The 22,992-nt window shown below is 45.1% G+C and overlaps 1 protein-coding gene across 2 annotated transcripts in view; it reads left to right on the top strand.

Moving 5' to 3' along the window:
* LOC119378902 (prolow-density lipoprotein receptor-related protein 1) overlaps nt 1-22,992 on the top strand; it is a 61,957-nt gene that overhangs the window by 4,703 nt on the left and 34,262 nt on the right. For both annotated transcript variants that reach the window (XR_005181074.2, XM_037647967.2), the window contains exons 3-5: nt 714-917; nt 16,768-16,969; nt 20,859-21,035. Coding sequence is in view for 1 of the 2 variants with exons in the window: in XM_037647967.2 (XP_037503895.1) it covers nt 714-917; nt 16,768-16,969; nt 20,859-21,035 (583 nt within the window). In the remaining variant the exon portion in view is untranslated. The remainder of the gene's footprint in view (nt 1-713; nt 918-16,767; nt 16,970-20,858; nt 21,036-22,992) is intronic.

Consider the following 22,992-nt stretch of genomic DNA (forward strand, 5'->3'; position numbering starts at 1 on the left):
CTTCAGATTGAAAGCATACACTGCTGAGCTTAATTTTTCATGAATGTCTAAGATTGAGAGTTTATATGTTTGATTGATTTGGACTCTGCTATGCTCTAAGGATGTGGTGTTGGTGCTGTTGCCAAGGTAGTTTTCAATGTTGCTATCCTGAAGGTTTTTATTGTATCAGTTTTTTTGCCTTTATGGTCTGCAAAATGGCTTTTTTTTATTTTTCATAAATCACTTACCTCCTCCAAGTATCCCTGGGCTTCCCAACTCCTATCAATATTTTCTCTTAGTTTTAAAAATTGAGTAGTGGGCATAAAAAAACCCTCTATACTCAAAGTTGACCTCTACTGTACCCATGTCAAGTGCAGTTTGCTTTGGTGATTTCATAGGGTTGTGTGTACAAAACAGGATATTCTTTCACTACCTAATATTTCTTTGTGCAGTTAGACTTTGGCTCCTGCACATTGTTGCGTATCGCAGAACTAATGGTATGAAATATCTACAGTACTGTTCAAAATAAGCATATATGGCTGATTGTGCCACTAGTGAAGTCTATTACTGTAGATAAGAACAACACTCCAAAAGCCAAAAATGGAGATAGGCTCCAATGTGCTGCCCTTAACTCTGTTTTTTGCTTTTATAATTTCTACTGTTTTTATGTAATTATCTGCTGTGCTCTGGCATTGACACTTGTGCCCATTTGTTGACTTTTTTTTTTCTTTCAGATCCATTAGCGTCATACCTTTTGATAACCACCAGTGCTGGTATTCAGCAGTCATTTGTGGAATCGAAGGGCGAGAGCCACTTCTTGTACAGTAGCAACACTCTTACTGTGGCTGTGGATTTCCTTTTGAACGGCCCCAAGACAACAGTATTTTGGAGTGACATAAACACGGATAAAATCAACGCAGGGGAAGTTGTGGAAGGAAGTGAGTGCTTTCATTGTTTATACCATATTCTACTTAAAGGGAGACTAAAGAGCAGCAGTAAGTCAGTATAGTGTATTCCAAAAAAGAAGAAAAAGCACATGTGCATTTGCTTTGAAGGAAACATTGAAAATTTTAAAGCCAAACTTCTCGTTCTTGAGTTTCATGCCAAAACCTCGTGAATTTGGCTTTATTTTCTTTATGTGGTTATTCTGATGCTGTCCAATTATGAACAGATTTGAAAAATTCTTACGGTAAATTGTAATAAAAATTTGCAATGGTGCCTGATAAGGGCCCCCTTAAGAGGCCGTGTTAAACAGTAACATTCAACGCATGCTGCACAAGCTAGTGAGCTGTAGTATCAACAGGCAGGCTTTATGGCCATTGGAGTCAGCTCGTAGTCAGGGAAAACTTTGGTTGTCTTACACGGGCTTTGCAGGATTGTCAAGGTACTGAAAAATAAAGCTGTTTGTACAGTTTGTTCATTTTGTATGATGCTTTATTTTTTTACTTATTGCATACTAATTTTTCACTTAAGAGCACGACATGCAAACATTCTTGTACTAAGATTTAGGTGCTAAGAGTAATGAAAATAAGCTTTAAAACTATATAAGAAACAATATTCATGCAGAGTTGCTCAGTTAACAGATTCTAAACACATGTCAGCATTTGCAGAATTCCTTGTGTAGGGTATTCTTTGCTTGTTCTTTCTCCTTTGTGCTTAATAGACAAGTTCTTATTTGGGCATCTTCATTAATTAAAAAGAAATGCATGGCACACCAGCCAAATGCTACCCATGAGGTCACAATCGCATAAATACTACTCATGTACCAGTGCCAACTAGCTCTTTGAGATGTTTGGTGCTTATGTTGAATGCAACTTTCTTACATTCTTCACTTCGTGTGGATACTATTGGTCTGAGGCTCTTGGTTAGTCTGTACCGTCTGCATGATTGGCCCACAATCTCCAGTCCCTTCCTTGTAGCAACCAACTCTACAGAGAAGTTGTGCAACATTGTACTGCGTTCATAATTGGCCCTCCTTGAACAAGTTTAAAGTTTATTCTCCGGAGTACAAATGCCATTGTAAATTTAAGATGAACCACATTAATTAGCACCTGCTGTGGTCAGTTATGCTTGCGTCACATACAAAGTTGTTTGCTGCCTTACACGAGCATGCTGGTCCACCTGGTAACTGGTCCTGGAACCTCAAGCAATACTGAATTTCAGCTATAATAAAGGGACATAAAAAAAGCACACACACAGCGCTGGCTTCAATGTTTTTTTTTTTATTCTGAAACCAAGGACATTTAAATAAACCAAATTTTAAAGAAGTCCAAAAAAATTAAACTGATGTGCGATCATGTCATGTCACTACGCCATTGATGACCAAAAACCGTAACTCTCTATTGAACAGTATCAATGATGTCATGCAAAGCCTGACGTATCCATGCGACTAATATCACTCGGTTTGAGAAGTCCTCTTGTCAACTAATTGCCATTCCTATGAACAACCCTCATGCGTCTAAGATTGCCTTAAATCTGGGCCACAGCTGTAGTGTTGGCCATCACTTGCCAGTCTCCTAACTTATATATATTGAGCTATTTAGTTGCTACAGTGTGAAGCGCAGGGTGTGTACGATGTTCCGCAATCCTACAGCAGGCATTAAATTGTACAAACTGTGCGCTTAGCTAGCCCCCCCCCCCCCCCCCCCCCCCCCCCCCGGCCCCGCCCGCCGTGCGTCACAGATGGAGGGCCCGGTGTACATGGTTCTTCTCTCTTGCTTCCTCCCTTTGTTTTTGTCATTGTGCTTTGTGGTGCATGACTTTGTCGCATTCGCCATGCGCTTATGTTGTCTTTAAGCCCAGAGATCTCGACGAAACACGCAAACAGCTCTTTACTCGCACCCTGCTGCTCTCCAGACACAGTATGTCGTTAACTTTTCGTCCTCTATCGTTCGCTCGCAACCCTTTGTTTCCTCGAGCACGTCCATGTTTTCCTTGCACGCGTTTTCCTGTAACATGGTGCTCCGTGAATGCAGTAAACGCCCTTCAAAACTGTAAAGCTAGGTTTCCTGAAAGGTGTATATTGCCAGATTAGCAACTACAAAGTGATATGTCTTTTTTGTCAAGAGCACGTGGCTGTAGTTTGTGGTATGCAACATACACTTGACTTGTGCTCATGCATTATCAAGGGTCAGTATATAGTCCTTGGAAATATCGCTCTTAATTTGAAAAATGGCCGCCTTCGCAAATTAAGGAGGAAGGCCGTTTGGGCAGCATCAGTAGAGTCATCAAACCGAGAAGCATCTAAGAATATTTGCTACTTGCAAAACTACTTCATTAAAACCTCCTCAGTCTTACTCATAACACTGTACTTGAAGCGTCCGTGTATGAGCATCTGCTGCGTGCGTTCCATCAGTAGCTGACTTTTGCTCTACAACTGAAGCCCTCCTGCTTTAGGCTCTTTCATTAGCTACCACTTAAATTATCCTTTTTTTTTTGCTTCAGTTTGTAATGCAATACTTCACACTAGCAAAAATTTTATCACTTGTCAAGACATAAGTGTGCGCTGGCGTGCAGTCTGAAGCAGAGCCAGTTAGCCAAAGTGCGTCTCACCACCTCCAAGGCTTGCCATAAGACGAGACTCTGATAATCTCAGTACCTTCTGCGGACCCGGTGTCTCCGTGTGTTTTAGCAGCCCTCAGATAACGCGAGATGCGTTAGCTACCTGTTTATTACGCTGTAAATAAGACCTAGCTCTGTCGTTTTTGCCTCAAGCGTGCAAGCTCATCATGCAGACGAATAGAGAAGCGGACTCCCGAGCGCTAACGCCAAGCACGAATGACAGAATTGCTGTTGGCATATAGACGACTTTTGTTTATACGAACGGACTCTGAAGGCTTCCGGCTTTCGCTGCTCAAATTGAGCAGGCAAGAAAGACTGGTGAGCCACAGTCTATGGCAAAACAGAAACCTACAGGTTTTCGATTATTTTCATGTGTTGGTAACCGCATATATAAAAATCAGTTGCCGTATAATGCACATAAAATTAAAGTTATCCGTACTTGAAGCATAATAAGCGTAGGAGCGTCGACTCGAATTGTTTTTTTTTTTCGTGTAGTCTGCTGTATTTACATGTTTTCTGCTTCTAAAAAGCCTGAGCAGAACTTTCGTGCGCGACACTGCTAGGATGCCTGCATTATCTATACGAGGAGCAATATCTATAGGATGCCTGTACAATGCCTGTTGTAAGCGTGCCGCTTACACGCTGACACTATGACAAATTAGGTCGTATCTGCCTTTCAAATGGTCAAGGTGTTGGTTTATCTGTGAACCTAAGTATCCTTCAAAAAATTATGTTAAAAAAATGTTCAGCTCGCGATAGGGCATTTACGAAGATTCGATGAGGTGTATTCCTACAAGTTCCAGACAGGCGCTTCATCTAAGACAGTGAGCCAGCCCGCGGGTTGCATCATCAGAAGAGCATGGAAAACGAAATGGAACATTGCGAAACACGCGCCTTAAATATTAGCACGGGCCCGCGTTTGTGTGCGAGTTTATTAAGGGAGACTAAGGGGAAAAAAAAGCAATTTGTGCTGAACTAGTAAATGTTGCCTGTTACAGAACCAAAACAGTCGTTTTTAACCGGGAGGAGGTGTTTGGTAAGCCAGAACAGACCGTTATAAGACAGCACTTAGAGTTGCTCTATCTTCAGCTGATACTGACGAAACCAGTTGAGACAAGCCGACTGATAAGATATAGCGGCGTCTGTTATGTACCAGAAGCGCGCCTTCATCGCAAGTAAGGATTACTTCAGTGCCGAGCAAGCTGCTTGTGTGGTCGCCGTCGACGACTGGGAAGACCATTTAATCAAATCACGCCCACGACAGGAAGGAACGCGAACGCTATAAAGCCCACGTGTAAAAAAGAAAAAAAAATTAGCCGATAGACTTTAGTTGTCTTGGCTGTGAAACTGGCTGTTTAACCAACAAGAAACCAAAGTTGTAAAGTAATAAAATCATTTTGCAATAAGTGTACTTACCTGAATATTAGGTATTACCAGCAAGAAATGCTGAACTGTTGTAAGAACGAAAGAAAGGGCATTGTTCGAGGGGCCTGATGCTTCCAAGCCGCGCGCTGTCACGAGATAGACGTCAGACTCTGGAGTTTCCAAGACGTGTGGCGCCACCTGTCGGAGAAGTATTGAGTAGTGCATAGACCGACTCCCTCGCACAGTTTGCTATGGGACCAGGTGCAACTAGCGAGCGCAAAACAACGATTGAGCTTAATATCGCGTGTGTTTGCGCATTTAACACTCAGAACGAAAGCTGTGAATTGCTCTGCGCTAGTCGGACGCGCCACCGAACCGTCGTGAAGTGCTTGCTGGATCACTCGCCGGAACGACGGCGAAAACAGCAGCAGACGAGACCCCTCCGCACGCTACGAAGAAACGCCGCAAAAGACGCACTGTTGCGTTGTGAATTGCCACGGACGTAAAAGACTGAATAACAACGTTCAGTTTTACCGATTTCCATAGTTGTCGTACGAAGAAGAAAGGCGAGAGCGCCGGATACGGGATGTTGGGAGCGTGTTGGGTAAGCGAAGTACCCACGTTCTCCACAGCCGGTCGCATGAGAAAGTGTGATAATGTTGCTCTGCTGTTGTTTTGCGTAGCCCTGATGGAGAACCGTAGTAACCTTGACTATGAAGCTCAGAAGAGGCTCTGACCGCGGTGCTTGTCGTGTAACACGAAGTGAGCAGCTAGAGGCAGACTGAAGACGCGTGATACGCACACCGCGACGAGTTGGTCGTCACAACACAGCATCGCGGACGTACGTTTTGAAGGATCAGAGTTCTGGTTCTAACTAGCTAACACGTGCGTCATACAAGTAAATCGCCAAATGTTGGTCGTGACCACCTTCAGGTTTGTTTCGCCCGTGTCCTCCGCGGTTGCCGTAGTTATCTCGGAGGCCACGGTTTTGCCTTTGGTTGTACCCCGCGAAAGTGGACACGCACGTATCCGCATTTGCAGTACGCACAAACGGAAGACGACCATCAAGAGACCATTTGAGGATGCGTAATAAAACAGTCCAATGCACAGGAAGCGAGAGATGAATTAACGGAGAATGCAACTGCAAAGGCGAAAGTCGCCGGGGCTATTCGTCCCTGATGAACGGAGTTTTATACCACTGATCGGAAGATGCATAGCTAAGTAAATTGATCGTGTATGTACTTCATCGCTATGGCATTACGTATATACCCGATTTTAACGCATTTAGGCGCTAGAGAACGGATGTCGGAGGGTTTGCCTCGAACTCGATGTCGTACGATGCTCGCTTGTACTTGCGAGCTGCAGCACGCCGGAATAACTAAAACTTATTTTGCACTGTATTCGCAGTTCGCTTTGATCAGCCTCCTTTTTTTCTGAAGCGTGGATTGGCGGAAGAAGCTTTCCAGGTCCTTGGTTTTCAGGAAACGGCGCCTCGACACCAACGAAAGACGAGGGATATATTGTGGCCTATGCACATTCGCTTGCGGACGGCTCTCTTTGCACTACCCAGTTAGTGCCAGGGCTGCGATGAGGGCGCTGGTGGCGGTGTTTTTCGCAGCGCCGCCTGGGCAGAGTCTGACGTCTATAACGAGGCTTAAGTGAAAGGGCAGAAACTTGTACAAATTGTTAGCAAACGTTGCCATTTGAAAGAAAGCATTTCCCATATCTCATATACGGGCCATTTCTGAAGGATGTTTGGTGCTAGAATTCCAACAACACATCGATACCGATCTCCAAAATCACTAAAATCTGGACGCAGATTCTGAAATATAGTTTTTGTTTCACGGTTATGTTGCAACACATGGTGATCACATGCGGTGCCTCACAAAAACAATGCTTAAGACCAGTTATGCCTGTGTAGCTCACGAACGTACTTAAGATGAAAAAAAGAAATGTGCGGCGAAAACAGTCATGTGCGGGCCGCGTGTCTGAGACCCCTGCTCTACATCGATAAGATGCGCTACGCGTTTCTTCAAAGAGGCTTTAATCGCAAGTAGTGCACAACGCAGCGCGTACGTCGCCCGACACTTGTCTCCTAACAGCTCGAACGACGTCCTAGAACTTCGCAGAAAGTACAGGAGGTACCACAAATGGTGGACAGTTCTATACTTTTTAGCTACCTTGTGCAAAATTGCTGCCATCTGTCGGAGGTTTGACGAAGCTATCGATTCGGCGCCATGTTGGAGGCTCGTGTCCGAATCACATTGCTGTCGCTGCTAACTTTTTGCTGGTATCTCCTTTGATAGCAAACGATCTGGGCATAAAAACGTCAGACAAGTGTGTAAGGGCCTGTACACGTTACCGGTATTATGGTTATTACGTTGACAGTTATTACGTGTAAAGAACTGCCTCATAACGAGAATGTACAAATTTGTCAACGAGTCACATATAGGCCTGCCGTCGTTGAGAATGAAGCTTTGGTCTAGCTTATAAATTTTGTCTGTCTGTTTTCAGTGTAACGAATAAAGCGTTCTAGCTATCAGAATACCATGCGTGTAGTGTAGGATAGTTGGGATGAGGCTTTAGCGCGCGACACGGCTAGGCACAGCGATGACGGTAAGAAAGTGCTGTTGACCCATTTCAAAGCATATTTCACAAGGGACAGCCTACGTCAACCAGTTGTATTGGGCATTTAATTTTAAATAAAACGCCCTCTTTTTTATTTTAGAAGCAAAAATATTTCGCTGCTGTAGCCACCGACGTACGTTAGGTATAGAATTGCCGCACGATTAAAATGTAAAAAAATTCCACTTCTGATGCACGTGAAAAGTGAACATGAAAAGTGTTAGTTGCTCCAAGAAATAGGTGTCGGTTAGCTGGCATTTTATTCAACATCCTTCCGACATGTGCTCGTACAGAACACGATACGCCAACACGAACACGATACGCCATATTCACGTTCACATCGTCGCTTTCGGGGCCTACGCGCCTTACAATTTCAACCCGTTTCCGCAAGGCAGTTTTGCATCGCCGACTGAACGCTTGCGAAACCACCTGAGCGCCTAACCAACGGTAGCGCACCTACGGTCGAGTGTAACACATTTGCAAGAACTGCATTTTTTCAATTTCATACGAAAAATGCCACACACAAGCACCCTTCAACATTTCATAGCACACAGGGGTGGATACAGGACTTTTTTCGAAGGAGGATCAACTTCCGGGAGAGCCGGATGTGGGCTCTTCTCGGGGTATAAATAAAAAAAAATTGAGGGGCGGTCAGGCCATCCGGGCCGCCCCTCTGAATTTGGCAGTGATATCACATGAAATGCTTGATAAATGCGCATAGTGAAGCAATACGCGCGCAAAGCATCCCACCAAATGCTCCCTTGTAAACTCCACAGTCGAAAACCAGCTACAAACACGCTCCAGCACAATCGGTCCCTTCGCTGAGAATCGATGACGCTCTCGGCCTACCTGCCTAACACCTAATTGTTATCTCAGTGTAATAAGAAAAGTAGCGGTGTCAACAGCAGCGCAGGCATGCGTGAGTAGCCGCGATGTAGCTTTGAAGCTCGTACACGAAGCCGCGGTTTGTCTGTGCCTGCAAGCACACGGCGCGAAAACTGTCTGGTTCCGGCATGACACGAAAACGTGTTCTCTGATGAGTGCCGATGCTGTCACATTAGCAGTGTTGGTCGTAAGCAGTAGCCGGAGCAACGGAACGATCTGCCGCTTCGCGTCGGCCGCGAGGAAATCTAATAACATGGAGGTTAGTTTCTTGTAAACCTGTCTTCAGCACCCCAATTTCCTCAATCTGAGCAACTCGGCACACGAAAATATGTCGGCATTGCCGTTCCTATCAGCCGCGACACGTCGATACGTACTCTCCGCGTGTGCACATGAGGAGCGCGCTTAGCGTTCAACATGGCGGAAATGCGCACCGCGGCGGCCGCTTGATGGCAGACCTTGCATAAGGTCTATATCATTGCGTATGGGGTTTCGCGTTTTCCGTTCTAGCCGAAACTTGCGCCGTACTCCGGCCTTTCCTATCGTTTTATCTGAACGGTTTCAAGCTTTTGTCGCTTTTCGTTCCTCTATAACGTTGTAGCGTAACAGTTTCAAACGTCTGTCGAAAGGTGTAGTACCTCTACACTGGTGTTGAGTATCTGTAGTACGTTCTCAAATTCTTCGACGCTTGTTTTGTCTACTTCCTACCTTGTTTCTCACGATGTCATGTCGCGTCGTTTGTCGGGGGTCGGGTATCGTAAGATACACAAGAAAAAGTGACCTACACATTAGCAATGTTGTCGTCACATTGGTACCAGTAGTGCTGAAGAGCGAAAGTAGGGTAAAATTACTGCCGACGAGGACTAGCGCTGTAATTTTGCTCAGCGCGTTACTTTCGTGATTCAACATTACCATCGAAAATTGCCGACTAGCCCAATAACTCACGTTTTGAAGCTTTGTTAGCTGTCGTTTTTCTTCGACATCGCGCCCTGCTCGTCAAAGGGGATCTTTTGGCCATACCATACACATTTGGAGATGTCAAACAGAATACGACGGACACATATTTCTTTAGACACCAGATTCAAATATTCAAATATTTCAAATATTCAGATATTGTATTCAAATATTTGTGCTTGTGTGATATATGTTTGTGCGTTGAAACCTTCAAGGCAACTAAAATACGCTTCGTGTGTTCTGATAATTTCGCGTTCACATATAATTTCATCTAAGCTATTGGAATATTGAGAATAATGCTAAATTCAACTCCGAATTTCGGAGAATTGCGGATTTACGGGAAATAAACTACGATGAATGCCGTATTTCCGCAAAAAAAAAAAATTAACCTCAACACCCTCCGAATTTCAAGAAAAATAAACTCCGAAAACGCGGAGCCCTACTCATAATCATATCGTGGTTTTGGCTCGTAAAACACCGGAAATTAATATTGTTTATGTAGCCTTCTTTTCTTTAGTGCACCATAATGTTCAAAATGGCCTTTGAACAGAAATTTGCGCATTATTCTGCGTGTATTATGAGATAAAAAAAGGTTCGTGCCGGCATGCGACACTACCTCTGCAGTAACGAGTGGACGACAGTCCCGTGGCGTACCCTCATTGCGTGGCGGCGCGCTTGAATGCTTTTGTACGCGCGAGCAAAGTGGACATACGCATAGGTGCGCGCAGAGGAGGAGGGGGGGGGGCAGGGAGGCGGCCGCCCCCCTTAGTCACCTAAGAGGAGGGGGGCGCAGAGTCTGCCCCATACATTGACTTAATAGGGAGGGGGGGCGCCACGATGAACCGCCACGATCCCCCCTGAAGGGGAACCCTGCGCATGCCTCTGGACATATGTTGTTTTTAACTGGAGTGTATTTATTGCCAAATTGAAAGGAATTCAAGTGGACAAAGAAAGCACCCTTTCCATCAATGGGATCCGAACCCACAGCCTTCCAATTACGTGCCCGATGCTCTACCACTTGAGCTACGACGGAATACGCGAATTTGCGAGTGAATGGCTGAGTTTCGCGTTCTCCCTAGCAGATACAAAAGGTCATCGACTTCTTTTGCCGTAAATGGGTGCCATCACTACATGAATAGCACTATTGGCATATGATATGCTGCCACTTTTTCACCAATGCCGGCATATAATCGCTATGTCGCGCTCACCTTTTAGTGTTCTTCATCTTCATCCCCATTGCGGATCGTAAGTTGCGATTACAAATGTTCAATTTGTTTTCCCGCGTATAATTGGGTACTTTGATCGGTAAGCATTCTGTTGCACTTATACACTCTAAGAAAAAATCGAGTGTTTGGGAAATATTTCTGCCACACAACAATAATCGTCATCCACCTCGCGTACTTTCGTCGGTCCCGGCACTACCCAGTCACGAACGGCGCGTGCGTTATCAGCGTGACATAGCATTCTTGATAGGAAAGTGACCAGAGCCGGGTTTTTCAAGAAAGGAAATGCGAGCATGACGATTATTGTTGGTGTGGCAGGAATACTCTCCAAATACTCGATTTTTTCTTAGAGTGTAAGGAAAAAAAAAAGGGGGGGGGGGCGTTAAAGGGACACTAAAGTGAAAAACGTTTGTCTCGTATTAGTAAATTACTTTTTCACGATAAAAAAACACCACGCTTACTGCGAGAAGATGCTTGGTAAGCGAGAAAACGCGCGAAAAGAAAATGCGGGTGGCGGCGCCACCTTGAAGTTCCCGCACCAGTCGCCGTGACGTCGTAGATTTTGACGGCGTCTGCTAGGGCCCACGCAGTTCCTAATCGGTAAAGTACATTCTCTTTTGTGGGAGCCAGAGACATAAGATGCCAAATTTTAGGAAATTTCGTTGAGGCAATGTGGCCAAAATACGAAAAACACTTTGAAATCCGTGACGTCACCATCGGAGATTTCGGCGGGATGTTTAAAGACTTTTGACATTGAGTTTCTCATCTATAATAATAAAGCTATGGTGGTGAAATTAATGACAGTAGAGTTTTTGGAGTATAGTTTATCAGTCTAAACTAATTTATTGTTTCACTTATATTATCCCTTTAAGATTGGTTGGCACTTCCATTACGGTTCTTCCGAGCGTCACCAGGTGCATCAACACACTCGTGCAAGGCGACGAGTTGTGTGATGCGTGTGTGTAACAGCAGTAAGGTGACGAGAATGGTACGACACCTATTTCCGGCGAAGAAACGTTACCTGTTCCGTTACGACAGGGAAACACCCCGATTGCGGTGCTATGTCACTCAATCTCAAAGCGCAAGCCGCCGCGAGGGAATAATAATGGATGAACGTGATCTAACTTTTATGGACCACTCGTTGCTGTGCTACGTGACGCACGTGTAGGGTGGCGGTAAGGTTATCAATAGACACGGCGCATAGACGCACGCGTTACTTTAATGGCCATACGCACGTCGTGGATATCTTTATATACGGTAGGTACTGTCGGCCGCAAAAGTTTGCGGGATCTGCAGCGCGTGGCGGAGTGACGGAAAACTGCATTGCTGCTTCACCTACCGTGATGCGGCGGGTGTTGAGGCTATCGGCCTCGGCGATTAGCGACGGCGCGTTTAGACAATGTGCCGTTGCCGGATCTAATCGCGGAGGCAGCGGCCGATAGCCTCAACACCCGCTGCGTCACGGTAGGTGACGCAGCAATGCAGTTTTCCGTCGCTCGGCCACGCGCTGCACATCCCGCAAACTTTTGCGGCCGACAGTACGTTCCACATGCCTAACGGATAGACAACGCAATGTTGGGGTGTCATCTAGTATTAGGAATCAAAGCACATCTAGTATTAGAAATCAAAGCAAATGGCTGAACTCGATAATTTGCAAAACAGATTAGACTAAGCGCAATTCGGTTTTCATTTGTTTTGCTGTCAGGCAGCCTTAGTGCCGTTTGAGTATAAGCCCGAAAGAAAAAAAAAAAAACGCGTAGCTATGAACACACACTCCCTGCATGAAATCTTACTGAGGATGCTGAAGTTTTTTTTTTTTTTTTTTTTAACGAACATATTGAGCCAATAGCAGTAGCATAGGTCCTTTGGATAATTAACAGCCCTACTTGAGCGGTCTGCGTAAAATGCGTGATTATTAAAATTTAAACCCGCACATTGCTACAGACGGCACGGCGCCGCCACAGCGAGCTTTCAGCTACTTGTTTTGGGTTGGACACTGTTTTGGGACGTCACTCGTGCTATGGACGAGGCAACCTGCGTTCTGCTGCGCCTGCGTTTTCGGCAGAGCGCTGCTGCTGGTGATCGCGTTTTCAAGTTGCAAAAAAACAAAAAACAAAAACAAAGCCACGTCATTTCACAAATCGGTACGCACCGTTCTTATGCCGCACAGTGCTGCATCAGTCTTGAGAAGATACACACTCAAATGAACCTGTGAAACTGCATATTCAAGGGAAATAAATGCACAGGCAAAACAAGCGCCAAGCTGTACGCAGGTTCAAATCGTCATTTGTTTTGCATCCCTTATTTTGATCATTGTCGTACGGCAGATCGAGTGGCCCTTGCGCATACAGAAATAAAGTTTATTCGACTTCTCACATATCGCCGCGTCCATTCAGTACCTTCTGGAAAGAGCACAACGAAACACCAGCTGATTTAAAAAAACCGTTGTGGTGCTGCACATACCGTGAGATGTAGTGATCGTGATTTCGTATCTGCACTGGTGCTGTCCGAGTATCCCACTTGCAGCCTGCGAGCCCGTGAGGAAGCCGCGTGACAGAACGGGTTCTGTATTGTAGATTCATCACATAAATGCACAAATGGCGATTGTATTTTTTATCATTACTAACTCGATTACTTTATTCTGATAAGCCTTTGTATTATCTATTGTACTTAGTCCTCGCCAAAACAAAGGCAATTTCTAATTGTTTTATAACAGTCGCTCATCCACTATATGATGACAAACATATAACAGCGCTCAAGCTACTTAACTTTTCCTTTTTATTTCAAACGCGTAAAGAGGCCATATTGCTCCAACATATATTCCAGCAGTCCGTTCTTTCCAGACATTGACTACTGTGTACAAATCCATTCTAATTGGTTACAAAAAAAAAAAAATCTCGCCCGTGTTGCTGTGGCAAAGCAGCACGAAATGTTACCATGCTGCTAGCCGAAACAGTATATATATTCCACAAATTTTAGCAATGTGGCTTTTATGTTGCTCTGAAATGGCATCGGAAAGAAATAAACAGAAGTCGTGTTTTCTTTCGCGCTGTTATATTTTTTTCTGAAACCGCAGGACTAGGAAAACAGCCCACCTCAGACTTGTGGAGACTTATGTGCAAAAATAGTGAAGTTAGCAAGCGCGAACGCGCCTTTCTTTTTTCACCCTTGTGCATTCGTGACAACTTGATGAGGGCTAGTCGGTTCATAATTATAGTCGAGAATAAAACAGCGTGACGAGAACAAGGACAACAAAGGAACGAAGCGCTTGTCCTGTCGTCTTCGTTCCTTTGTTGTCCTTGTTCTCGGTGAGATGTTTCGTCCTCTGCCTTTGCGCAGTTCACCCCAAAAATCGTTTACCAAGAAGCGCAGCTTAAAATTTGTTTACGGGGAGATTTTCGTGCCAAATTTGCATGATTTTCATGCCCGAGTTTGGCATGAAAATTCATGCCAACCCGGGTTTGGCGTGGAGGACTGGCGATATCTTCTCACTAGCAACGAGAAAGAAGACCAGCTAAGGGCTATCCAGAGAGCCCATGACATGGCCGAGGAGATGCATCTCCCCGTCCCGTCGTGGGTGCGGCCCGCCGATGTCGCCCCCTAAAGGAGGAGTGACCGTCGTCTCCGGATCAAAATAAAGTTCTTTGCCTGCCTGCCTACCATGAAAACTCGGGTTGGCATGAATTTGTCCGTGCTGGTTGTGTCATTTATAAACACTTCTCTCATGTGCACACACGTTTTTAAGCAGGGTGATTAAATTTACTTTTTTTGGCGTTTATTTTCATATCGAGGTTGTAGAAGTTGTCGTCATAAATGTTCTACTCGATCTTGGTGCCATTTCTTTTCACTGTTCTAAAAGCATGACGCACCAATTTATTTTCAAACTTTCATTTTCTCGACCATCTAGGCTTACCGTAGCCAAAAAGGGTGCCTTTCTTGGGCCAGTCTCTTAACAAACGTGCTCTACACCATCTCCACTGATATTGCGAGACCACGACCTGCAGTTAAATATTATGCTAGAGCAAGCACAGCTCGAGGTTAGCGCGCGAGCACGTTCACATGAGCACCGCGATCAAGAGCACGCGCACTGCTGCCCAGCACAGCGCTAGAGGAGAACGCGCGCACGAGCGCCTTGAAGAGTGCATGCGCGAGCAGAAAACGAGAGGGGGAGAGAAAGCACGCGCGTGCGTGCAGCGAGACAGAATGCACGCAGCCGCAATGTAAACAAACCTAAACAAACCGCCGGCGGAGCGCCGTGCGCGACCGCCTAACGAGGTTTCCGAAAAAGGGGCGCTTTTCAAAAAGGCGTGTTGGCAAAGCAAACGTGAGAAACTGGGTTTGTGGCAGCACCTGGTGGCGGAAAGATCAACTGAACGAACTCTGAATGTAGCCTTCTTTATCTACGGCACGCTGGCGGAGCCTAGACCGCTCGACAAGGAGAAATACCACACATACCTTTAATCGCTCGTAGCTCCCTTATACAAGGCGATTCGCCGTTTAAATTATGGCCTATAGTCGGATACAACGTGAGAAAAAAAATGACAGCTCCGCTCACAGGCATCGCTGCCCCTCCCACAGAGAATTTCATACCTCTTTCGATTTCCCCGGGAGATCCCTATTTGTGACCCGTCCTGTCCTGGACTGTACGGGCGCGGCCTATAGTTTCCCCATAAACAGCCCTAACTCCTCCTAAAAGGAAAATAACAAAGGACAGCTGTTCGAAAAAATTTTCTGGCCTTGAGGTACACTAACTGCTTGCCGCGAGACCCTCCCCTCTACCCACTGATGTAAAGGGAGGGGAGGCCGCCGCATTTGTGTGTGGCCTAGGTTATTTACCGTTCGGCATGTTTATCTTGACGAGGAACTCACGGTGACACAGTGCAGCGCACGCAGTTAGCCTTGCCGTCGTACAATGTTTTGCGGTGTAGGGTGCCACTTGTGGGGGGGGGGGGGGGGGGGGATTTCTTGGGTCATAGCACATTTTGCCCTACGCGCGTGTGTTTACTAACACCGGTATGATCGCTGGTGTCTATGCAGAGCTGTGAATGACGTTACTGCGACGGAGCTTGCATTTTTGCTTAGGTTGTAACAGTTTAAAAGTCGCCGGCTGTAAACCCCGCTCACCGCCGGCGACCGCCATTTTGCCATGACATGTGTGACGTCATGTGCTACGTGGAGCGGAACCGCCGTGCTACTGCTGCGCCGCGGTGAGATGGTTTCAGTGTTTAATTTCAATGGCAAGCGGAACAAAACTTAAATAGCTCGATTGCACGCGCAGCTGACCACGGAACAAAATCGTGCGCCGGAATTCGCGCGCTCGCATAGCAAGCAGCTTATTACATCACGGCTTGCGAGCGCGCCAATTTCGCCAGGCTCTCAGGCCGCCCACGTGTTTATAAAAATATTCAATTATAAATTGAGTGACCCACCAAATGCGCTAAAACTTGCAGGACGCTTGTGCTTCGCTTTCAAGAGTAGAACGCGATAGTGTAGTCGGACCGAGCAGCAACTGTGGACGTAGGCATCAGCAGACGGCTCGTATACCCTGCTACATGCTGTGTTCTCAATGCGAAGAGACATTGCGAAAAGCCAAAGTGCGGGTGCCCTCCGGCTCATATCTTTACTTGCATCTACCTCGAATTTTCGCTCACGGACAACGCTGCTTTTAGCGCACAACCACAGACGCCGCTTCTGACACCGGCACCGGAATTTCTGCGAAACGAACTCTTAAATGCTATTGCGTTAAAATTTCGCCACCTTGTTTGTGAACGCGCAAGGATTAACCCACACAATGCAGATTATGATCGAAAACTGGGTCTCATGGCCCCTTTAAATGAGCAAACGATTATGGCCGTCCCCATGGTATCCTTAATATTGAAAAGATATATTGTTTAAATGTTGCAACATTGCAAACAGATGTGTCGTAGAGGGTAAGCAGCACATGGTACACATTTCTGGCATTTGTATGGCGAAGTGCTGTGTGTTTGTGTGCGTGTGAGTGTAGGGGCAGAGTGTAGAAAGGACGAAAAGGGGCATAAAGTAAGTTGTTTATACGACTCGTATGAACACATTTTTCGTGCTTATGTGAGGAAGCCTTCTTTAAATGTGCATATTGTGAATAGCTGATTTGTCTGCTGGTGTGCGTTTGGCTACACAATTGTTTATTGTGGTGTCTCAGGATTGAAAGATGTGCGCTCCGTCGTAACGGGTGGCCTTGAGTCAGTGGAGGGCCTGGCCGTGGACTGGATTGCGTGCAATCTCTACTGGGTGGAGAGCAGGCACCAAGAAATAGAGGTTTCGAGGTGTGATGGTTCCATGCGGGCATCTGTAGTCGGCGATGTCCGCCGCCCTAGAGCCTTGGCGCTGGATCCGCGAGTAGGGTAAGTGATGCTTCTCGTCTTCCTCTCCCCCACCCAGTTTTCGTTTTTCAGTCCGCCTCGGTGGTACAGTGGTTCGGTGCTCGGCTGCTGACCCGATCTCGGCCGCGGCGCACGCATGCATGCACAAACATACATGAAGTATGGTTGAACCCCCTCTCCACGCCTCCCCCCCCCTTTTCGAAAAAAATTTCTGGCTACGCTACTGATTGAAGCGAAATACTAGCGACCCGCGTCCTGTGCAGTGTCAGTGCACGTTAAAGAACACCAGGGCAGATGGGCGAAATTTCCGGGGCCCTCCACTATAGCGTGCCTCATAATCTTATAATGGTGTTGGCATGTAAAACCCCAAATATTATTATTAGTTTTCGTTTTGCAAGCTAAGTACACTCCTATCCCACCCCCCCTTTTCTAATATCCTTCAAAATTCAAGACATGTAATACCCGACGGCCAGAGCAGGTCCTGAAGAATTGCCGTGTGAGAGGCGTAGCCAGGATTTTTATTTCAGGAGCTGTCCGACCCCACTGTCACTATTTGCGTGTGTACTGTATGTTTGTATGGGTACGTGTATATATACTCTGAAACATTTCGATCATACAGAGTAGCGCGACTACTTGCCACAAGAGCTGTGACGAACTGCAAAGCCCGGGAAAAATTCTTCCACGCTATGCCATCAAACACTGGCATTTTCAGTTGCAGTGGCTGGCTGGCCAGTGATTACTTCTCCCGCCCTCCCTGCCTGATCATTCACATATGTAGGCCAGATCTATCTAGCGCATTTCATGCATTAGGAAATCTGCCCCGGCCCTCCCTCACGCGCCCGCTTCCGCATAGGCACACTAGGTGGACTGTAGATAACGAAACTTTAGCCGCTGGAGCCGCCGGCCAATATTTTGTCAGATTTGTTATAAAAATTCTATTTATCCAGTCGTTTTCGCGCGTACTCTATGTCGAGATGGAACTACTTAGCCAGTGCTGAAATGACATTGACGAGCCTAATTAACAAAAAGCTCGTTAATTAACTTTAAAATTATTGACTGAAGGGCAGTTGTTTATATTAGAAATTTGTAGTTCATGCCAATTTACGGCATACCCATTTTTTTAGAAATCACGACAGTTGCCTGTGATTCGAAATATTCATTATCGAATTTTAAATATGAAATTGAAACTGATGGCGCCCGGTGTGCAGAAAACGCGGCCTTTCTGTTACGTATGACCGGAACTACATGTGACAAGGAAGTGACGAAATTTGAGTCGTGGCACGCCAAAGCAGAATGTAGTCGGGAAAATCTGCAAGCAATCTGAAACACACAAGTAGACAGCTTATTCTTTGGGTGCGATGTGTGGTGCTTATCTGTTTCTTTCTTAATCTATAAACAGGAGTGAAAAACTATTTCGCCTGTTTGCAACACAAAGCGCCGCAGTGGCTGCCCCTGAGCTTTATGCTTCACAGAGGAAGAAAAGGTTGATATTGCGGTTTTCTTGCGTATAAGTCGAACCCGTTTATAACGATCTCGAAAGTGCCGCGAAAACTTGTCGTTATATCAGTAGTTCGTTGTAAATGGACTCGCCCTCAAAAACATGCACTTAGCGACTAAGCCGCTTTCTTTTTCTCGGTGCATTTTTATTGAAACCCCTCCGGTGAGAAGTTAGGCGTTCTTTGTGCCCGCTTCTCTTCAGACCGTGCACGGGTGCGGCGAGTAGCCTGTTCGTTCAACGTGGCGAAGACAAGCATTTTGAAAGCAACGCGCACTCTACGTCTCCGCGATGCTCTGGCGGCCCTGCACGACAGGCGCGGCGCGCTTAGGTTGTCGCTGTAAGTGCATCGACGTTTCTCGGTGCCCGTGCCGCTCAACACCTGCGAGCTACTTTCGTTTATACGAAGCGACGCGCACTTTATCGCGCACGACGCGGCGGCGGCGAACTTGCGAACGGCAGCATCGCGCAATTGTACTGCTTGTATCGCCGTCAATCCGAACAGTGTACGCGACACGTGCAGCCGATTCGATGGCTGCAGATGACTGGCGATAATTCATAATGGCACGTTCATCGTTGGCCACCACATCGCCTTCGCTCTCTTCTGATGCTTATCCGTGAAAGAATCGCCTCAACGCGCGGAAGTCATAATCATGACCGACCGGTCTCTGCCGTTACCGAAAAGACGAAATACATTTTGCGTCACATTGTGGCGTCGGCGCAGTGAACTTATATGCGCGGAAAGGTTATCACGGTCATCGCTTATTGCAATTTATGGCTTCTTGCGTTCCAAGGCATAGGTTTATCGTAGGCGGTCGTAGCTGCAGAGAACGGCGCCAGAAAAGGTTGCCGTGCGAAAGCTGACCACAAGGCTTCATGCTGCCTCGTATTTCTTTCTTTTTTTTTTATTCGTCACTGCCATTCTGCCAATGAAGAAATCCCAGAAAAGTGAGCGACCTCGCTCGCAGCGTCCAAAATCGGCGTGCGGTGCTCGATCTAGGTTATCTTCGTCACGAGTAAACTGGAGCGAGGCACGCGCGAGCGCGCGCCTCTTATGCTTTAGAAGGCCTGCTTTAACTTTTTTTCGCTTCTTATACGCCTTACCGCGACCGTGTCTGAAGTGTTCGTTGTAAAAGTAGGAGGCTTTTAGAAAATGTTCGCTATATGTGGGCGCAATTTCAATGGGTAGCATAGGAAAGACGTCAGTGCACCGAAATATGGTCGTTATAACCGATAGATCGTTATAACTGGAATCGTTATAAGTGGGTTCGACTAGTTGGATTTACCCAGTTTCTGCGGCACATACCCGTTCATGATGATGATAGTTTTTTGGTTTGCCGTACCAGGAACGATTTGTTAAACAGCCTCTCTGTTAAAAAATAATGATTCTATGCATGGATGACCTAGCAAAGATGCTCTTTTGTTAGTAAGATGGTGTGTCAGCATGTTATGAAATTTAGAGTGGTCATTGCAATTAAGATGTGGTGGTATCAAGGATTGAACCCTACAGTGATAGCATGATGAAATAAGCGTTTATCGCTGATGTTCGTCCTTTGAGGCTCTTATAGTTTGACTGTGAGATAAATGGGAGGATTTTCTCTGGGGAGGGTTTAAAAGCACCTGTCTAGATTCTGCAGAGTAATCTAATGAAGCACAAATGCGATATCATTTGGCATGATTAAAGCATCGGAAAACAAAGAGTACTTCAGAGCAGTCATACTAATTTGCCTGGAATACGTATTGCAATGAGATAAACTGACGAACATGGCTTCACACAGCTCCCAAGTCGGTGGAGAGATATGTCTGTGATGGATACCAGACGGATGGTGCATAATCAAGCTTGGGCTGAACATATGTTGATTAGGATAGTTCCTTCATTTCAGAAAATGCTGTTTTCAGATTGTGGTGTAAGTAGCCAAGAGTGCACTATGCATGTTGCATCACGCCGGCTTATGCATCTTTGCATTTGTGCTTAAGTGTGTCACTCTCAGCGTAAGCACCAATCAACAATAAAAGCAGAGTGACCCAAGACAAGAAGATGCCACAAATGTATGAAGTCGTGACCAGCAGTACCCCTATTGGGATGTCGAACCCATCTACTTAAGTGGACTAGCAGTACCTCCATAGGGACGTAAAAACCCGTCAGTTATAAGAAGAATTATGAAATTTAGTTGAATAAAATTTTCTCAACTTTGATCAATTCCTTGATGCCCAGCTGTCAGATTTTCATTTGTCGAGCTTTCTATGTTTTCGGACAAAGTACTGCATTTTGTTTCTTGCGCTTTGCAGTTGTGCGCATGTTCTTGTTGCTGATATTAATTTATTAAGCTTTTCAAATTATTTGCATACTTTCTAAAAATTCGGCTTCATAATTTTACCTGATTAATAATTCCAACAATAACTTCGCGTGCACAGGTTCCTCTTTTGGACTGACTGGGATGATGAAAACCCACGAATTGAGCGAAGCTACCTGGATGGCAGCTCAAGAAAGGTGATAGTTAATGTGGAGGAGTACAGTAACCTGCCAGAATCTTTGCCCAATGGAATCACGCTGGATTATGCTGTCAAGAGAGTCTATTGGATTGACGCTGGGTAAGTTGAGAAATAACATGTCTGTGAAATAATTCTGTCTGCCTTGCAAAGGGTCCTGAATCTCTGTGAAGCCAACTTTCACTTTTTTGTCATGCATTCCTTCACTCATGATGTAAAATAAGTTCAAATTCAAATGGTTCTCGTAAGCTTCTTTTATTTTGTCTGTGTTCTATTAATCAGTTCAATGCACCCTTTTTGGGATCTCTCTGGAGTCTCCTTCACTTCTCACATTGGCATAGTGCAGTTTTATATCTGTGAGAAAATGTCATGAAAAAAAAACAAAAAAACTTGTATTCTCGAAATGAAACCTTTTTAGCTAAGAAGGAAGCTTAATTTTATTTTATTCGTTTTTAAAATTCTTTAACACACATACATGCATATATACAAGGTCAAATAAAATAGTGATCTGCACTCCTCTTTTCTAAAGAAAATGTTCACTACACATCTTTGTCTATGCAGTAAGTGCAGTGCAAGTATGGGATTGCTATATCCGTTGGTTTTTTTTTATTTGAAGCAATGCAAGAAACAATGGCTGCTCTGCTTTACATGCCATGGGTAGCTTAGCAGGTAAGGTGTCGCACTGTTAAAGTTGAGGATGTGAGTTTGAATCCCTGTTACAGCAGTCGCAGTTTGACGGAGACATAATGCACAAATACCCATGTACTTAGATTTGATGCTTTTAAAAAAAAAAGCCAAGTGGTCATAATGAATATGGAGTCCCTCATTACAGCATGCCTCATAATCGCATCGTGGTTTTGGCATGCAAGACCCCAGAAATGAAATATCTTATTAACTAATGGCTACTCCACTTCTCTGCATGAACGAAAGACGCACAGTCATCCATTTACTGCACTCTTGAAGGTGATCCTGGTGCCTTGAACAAGGCTATTCTAATTATTGATAAAGAAGACTTCAAAAACAAATCGAACTAGCATGCAGTGCTTTTTCTGTCCGGCTCAAAAATGAATTTGTGTATACTTTTGTCATTCTTTTGGCATGGAGACTTTCATCATGGTCGTCGCATAATGCGAAACAATTTATTTTTGTAATGCAGTATTGTTTAACATTAAACATTTTGTATCTCGGCATTCATGTTGTCTGATTGAAGTTGCACTTTTGAACTAGGTACACTGTATGAAATGTACAAATATATAGCGCTTGAACACTTACTAGCACATAATTCTTATCCTCAGTAACCTTCCTTTACTGCTTCATAACCTTCCTTTACTGCTTCATAAAATGTCACTGCATTTAAAATAGGAATGCATTGAGAGTGTGTATAGTAAGCTTATTTTTTCTTTTGGCCTTGTACGAAACAACTCCATTAATTTATTTTAGATGCTTGGGTGCTATGAGTGCAGCTTGTATAAATGCTTTTCCTCATTTATTTTAATTAACATGTCACTGTGCTATTAGATGCCAATCATTTTATTTTTGAAATTGCATTGTTATCCTCCTGTGCATAGAAAATGCATTCCTTTATCACAGTGTGTGTCACATAACATCAACTTCCATGTTCTGGCAAGAATTAATGTGTGTTACGAAGAGCTCCCATTTATTTGTGTTGTACATTTCAAGAATTGGCCTCCTTTTTGGAGATATTGTTGTTTTATGCACTAGCTAACATTTAACAAGTAGCTTTTTCCCCTTAAAGGGGCCCTCCAACACTCTTCAACGCCCCATTTTTTACTCGCGTAGACTGAAGTACGGACAAATTAGTGCAGCAAGAACGGCAGCGATAGCGGCACGCAGTCCGAAGTTATTCGATCTAGAAAATTCAAAATACAAGAAAAAAAATGCCTACCCTCAACTCTATTTTTGCGGGGTCACATGATCGCATTTCACTCGCCCTGTGACGTTTCAGAGAGCCCCAATGAAATGAGCTGAAAGCTCCTACGTAGGGGAAGCTTGTACACCATTGTTGCTTGTCCTTTCCAATGTATTGTCGACGTCGTTG

This window comes from Rhipicephalus sanguineus, chromosome 1, assembly GCF_013339695.2.
Source record: "Rhipicephalus sanguineus isolate Rsan-2018 chromosome 1, BIME_Rsan_1.4, whole genome shotgun sequence".
NCBI classification, from domain to species: Eukaryota; Metazoa; Arthropoda; class Arachnida; order Ixodida; family Ixodidae; genus Rhipicephalus; species Rhipicephalus sanguineus.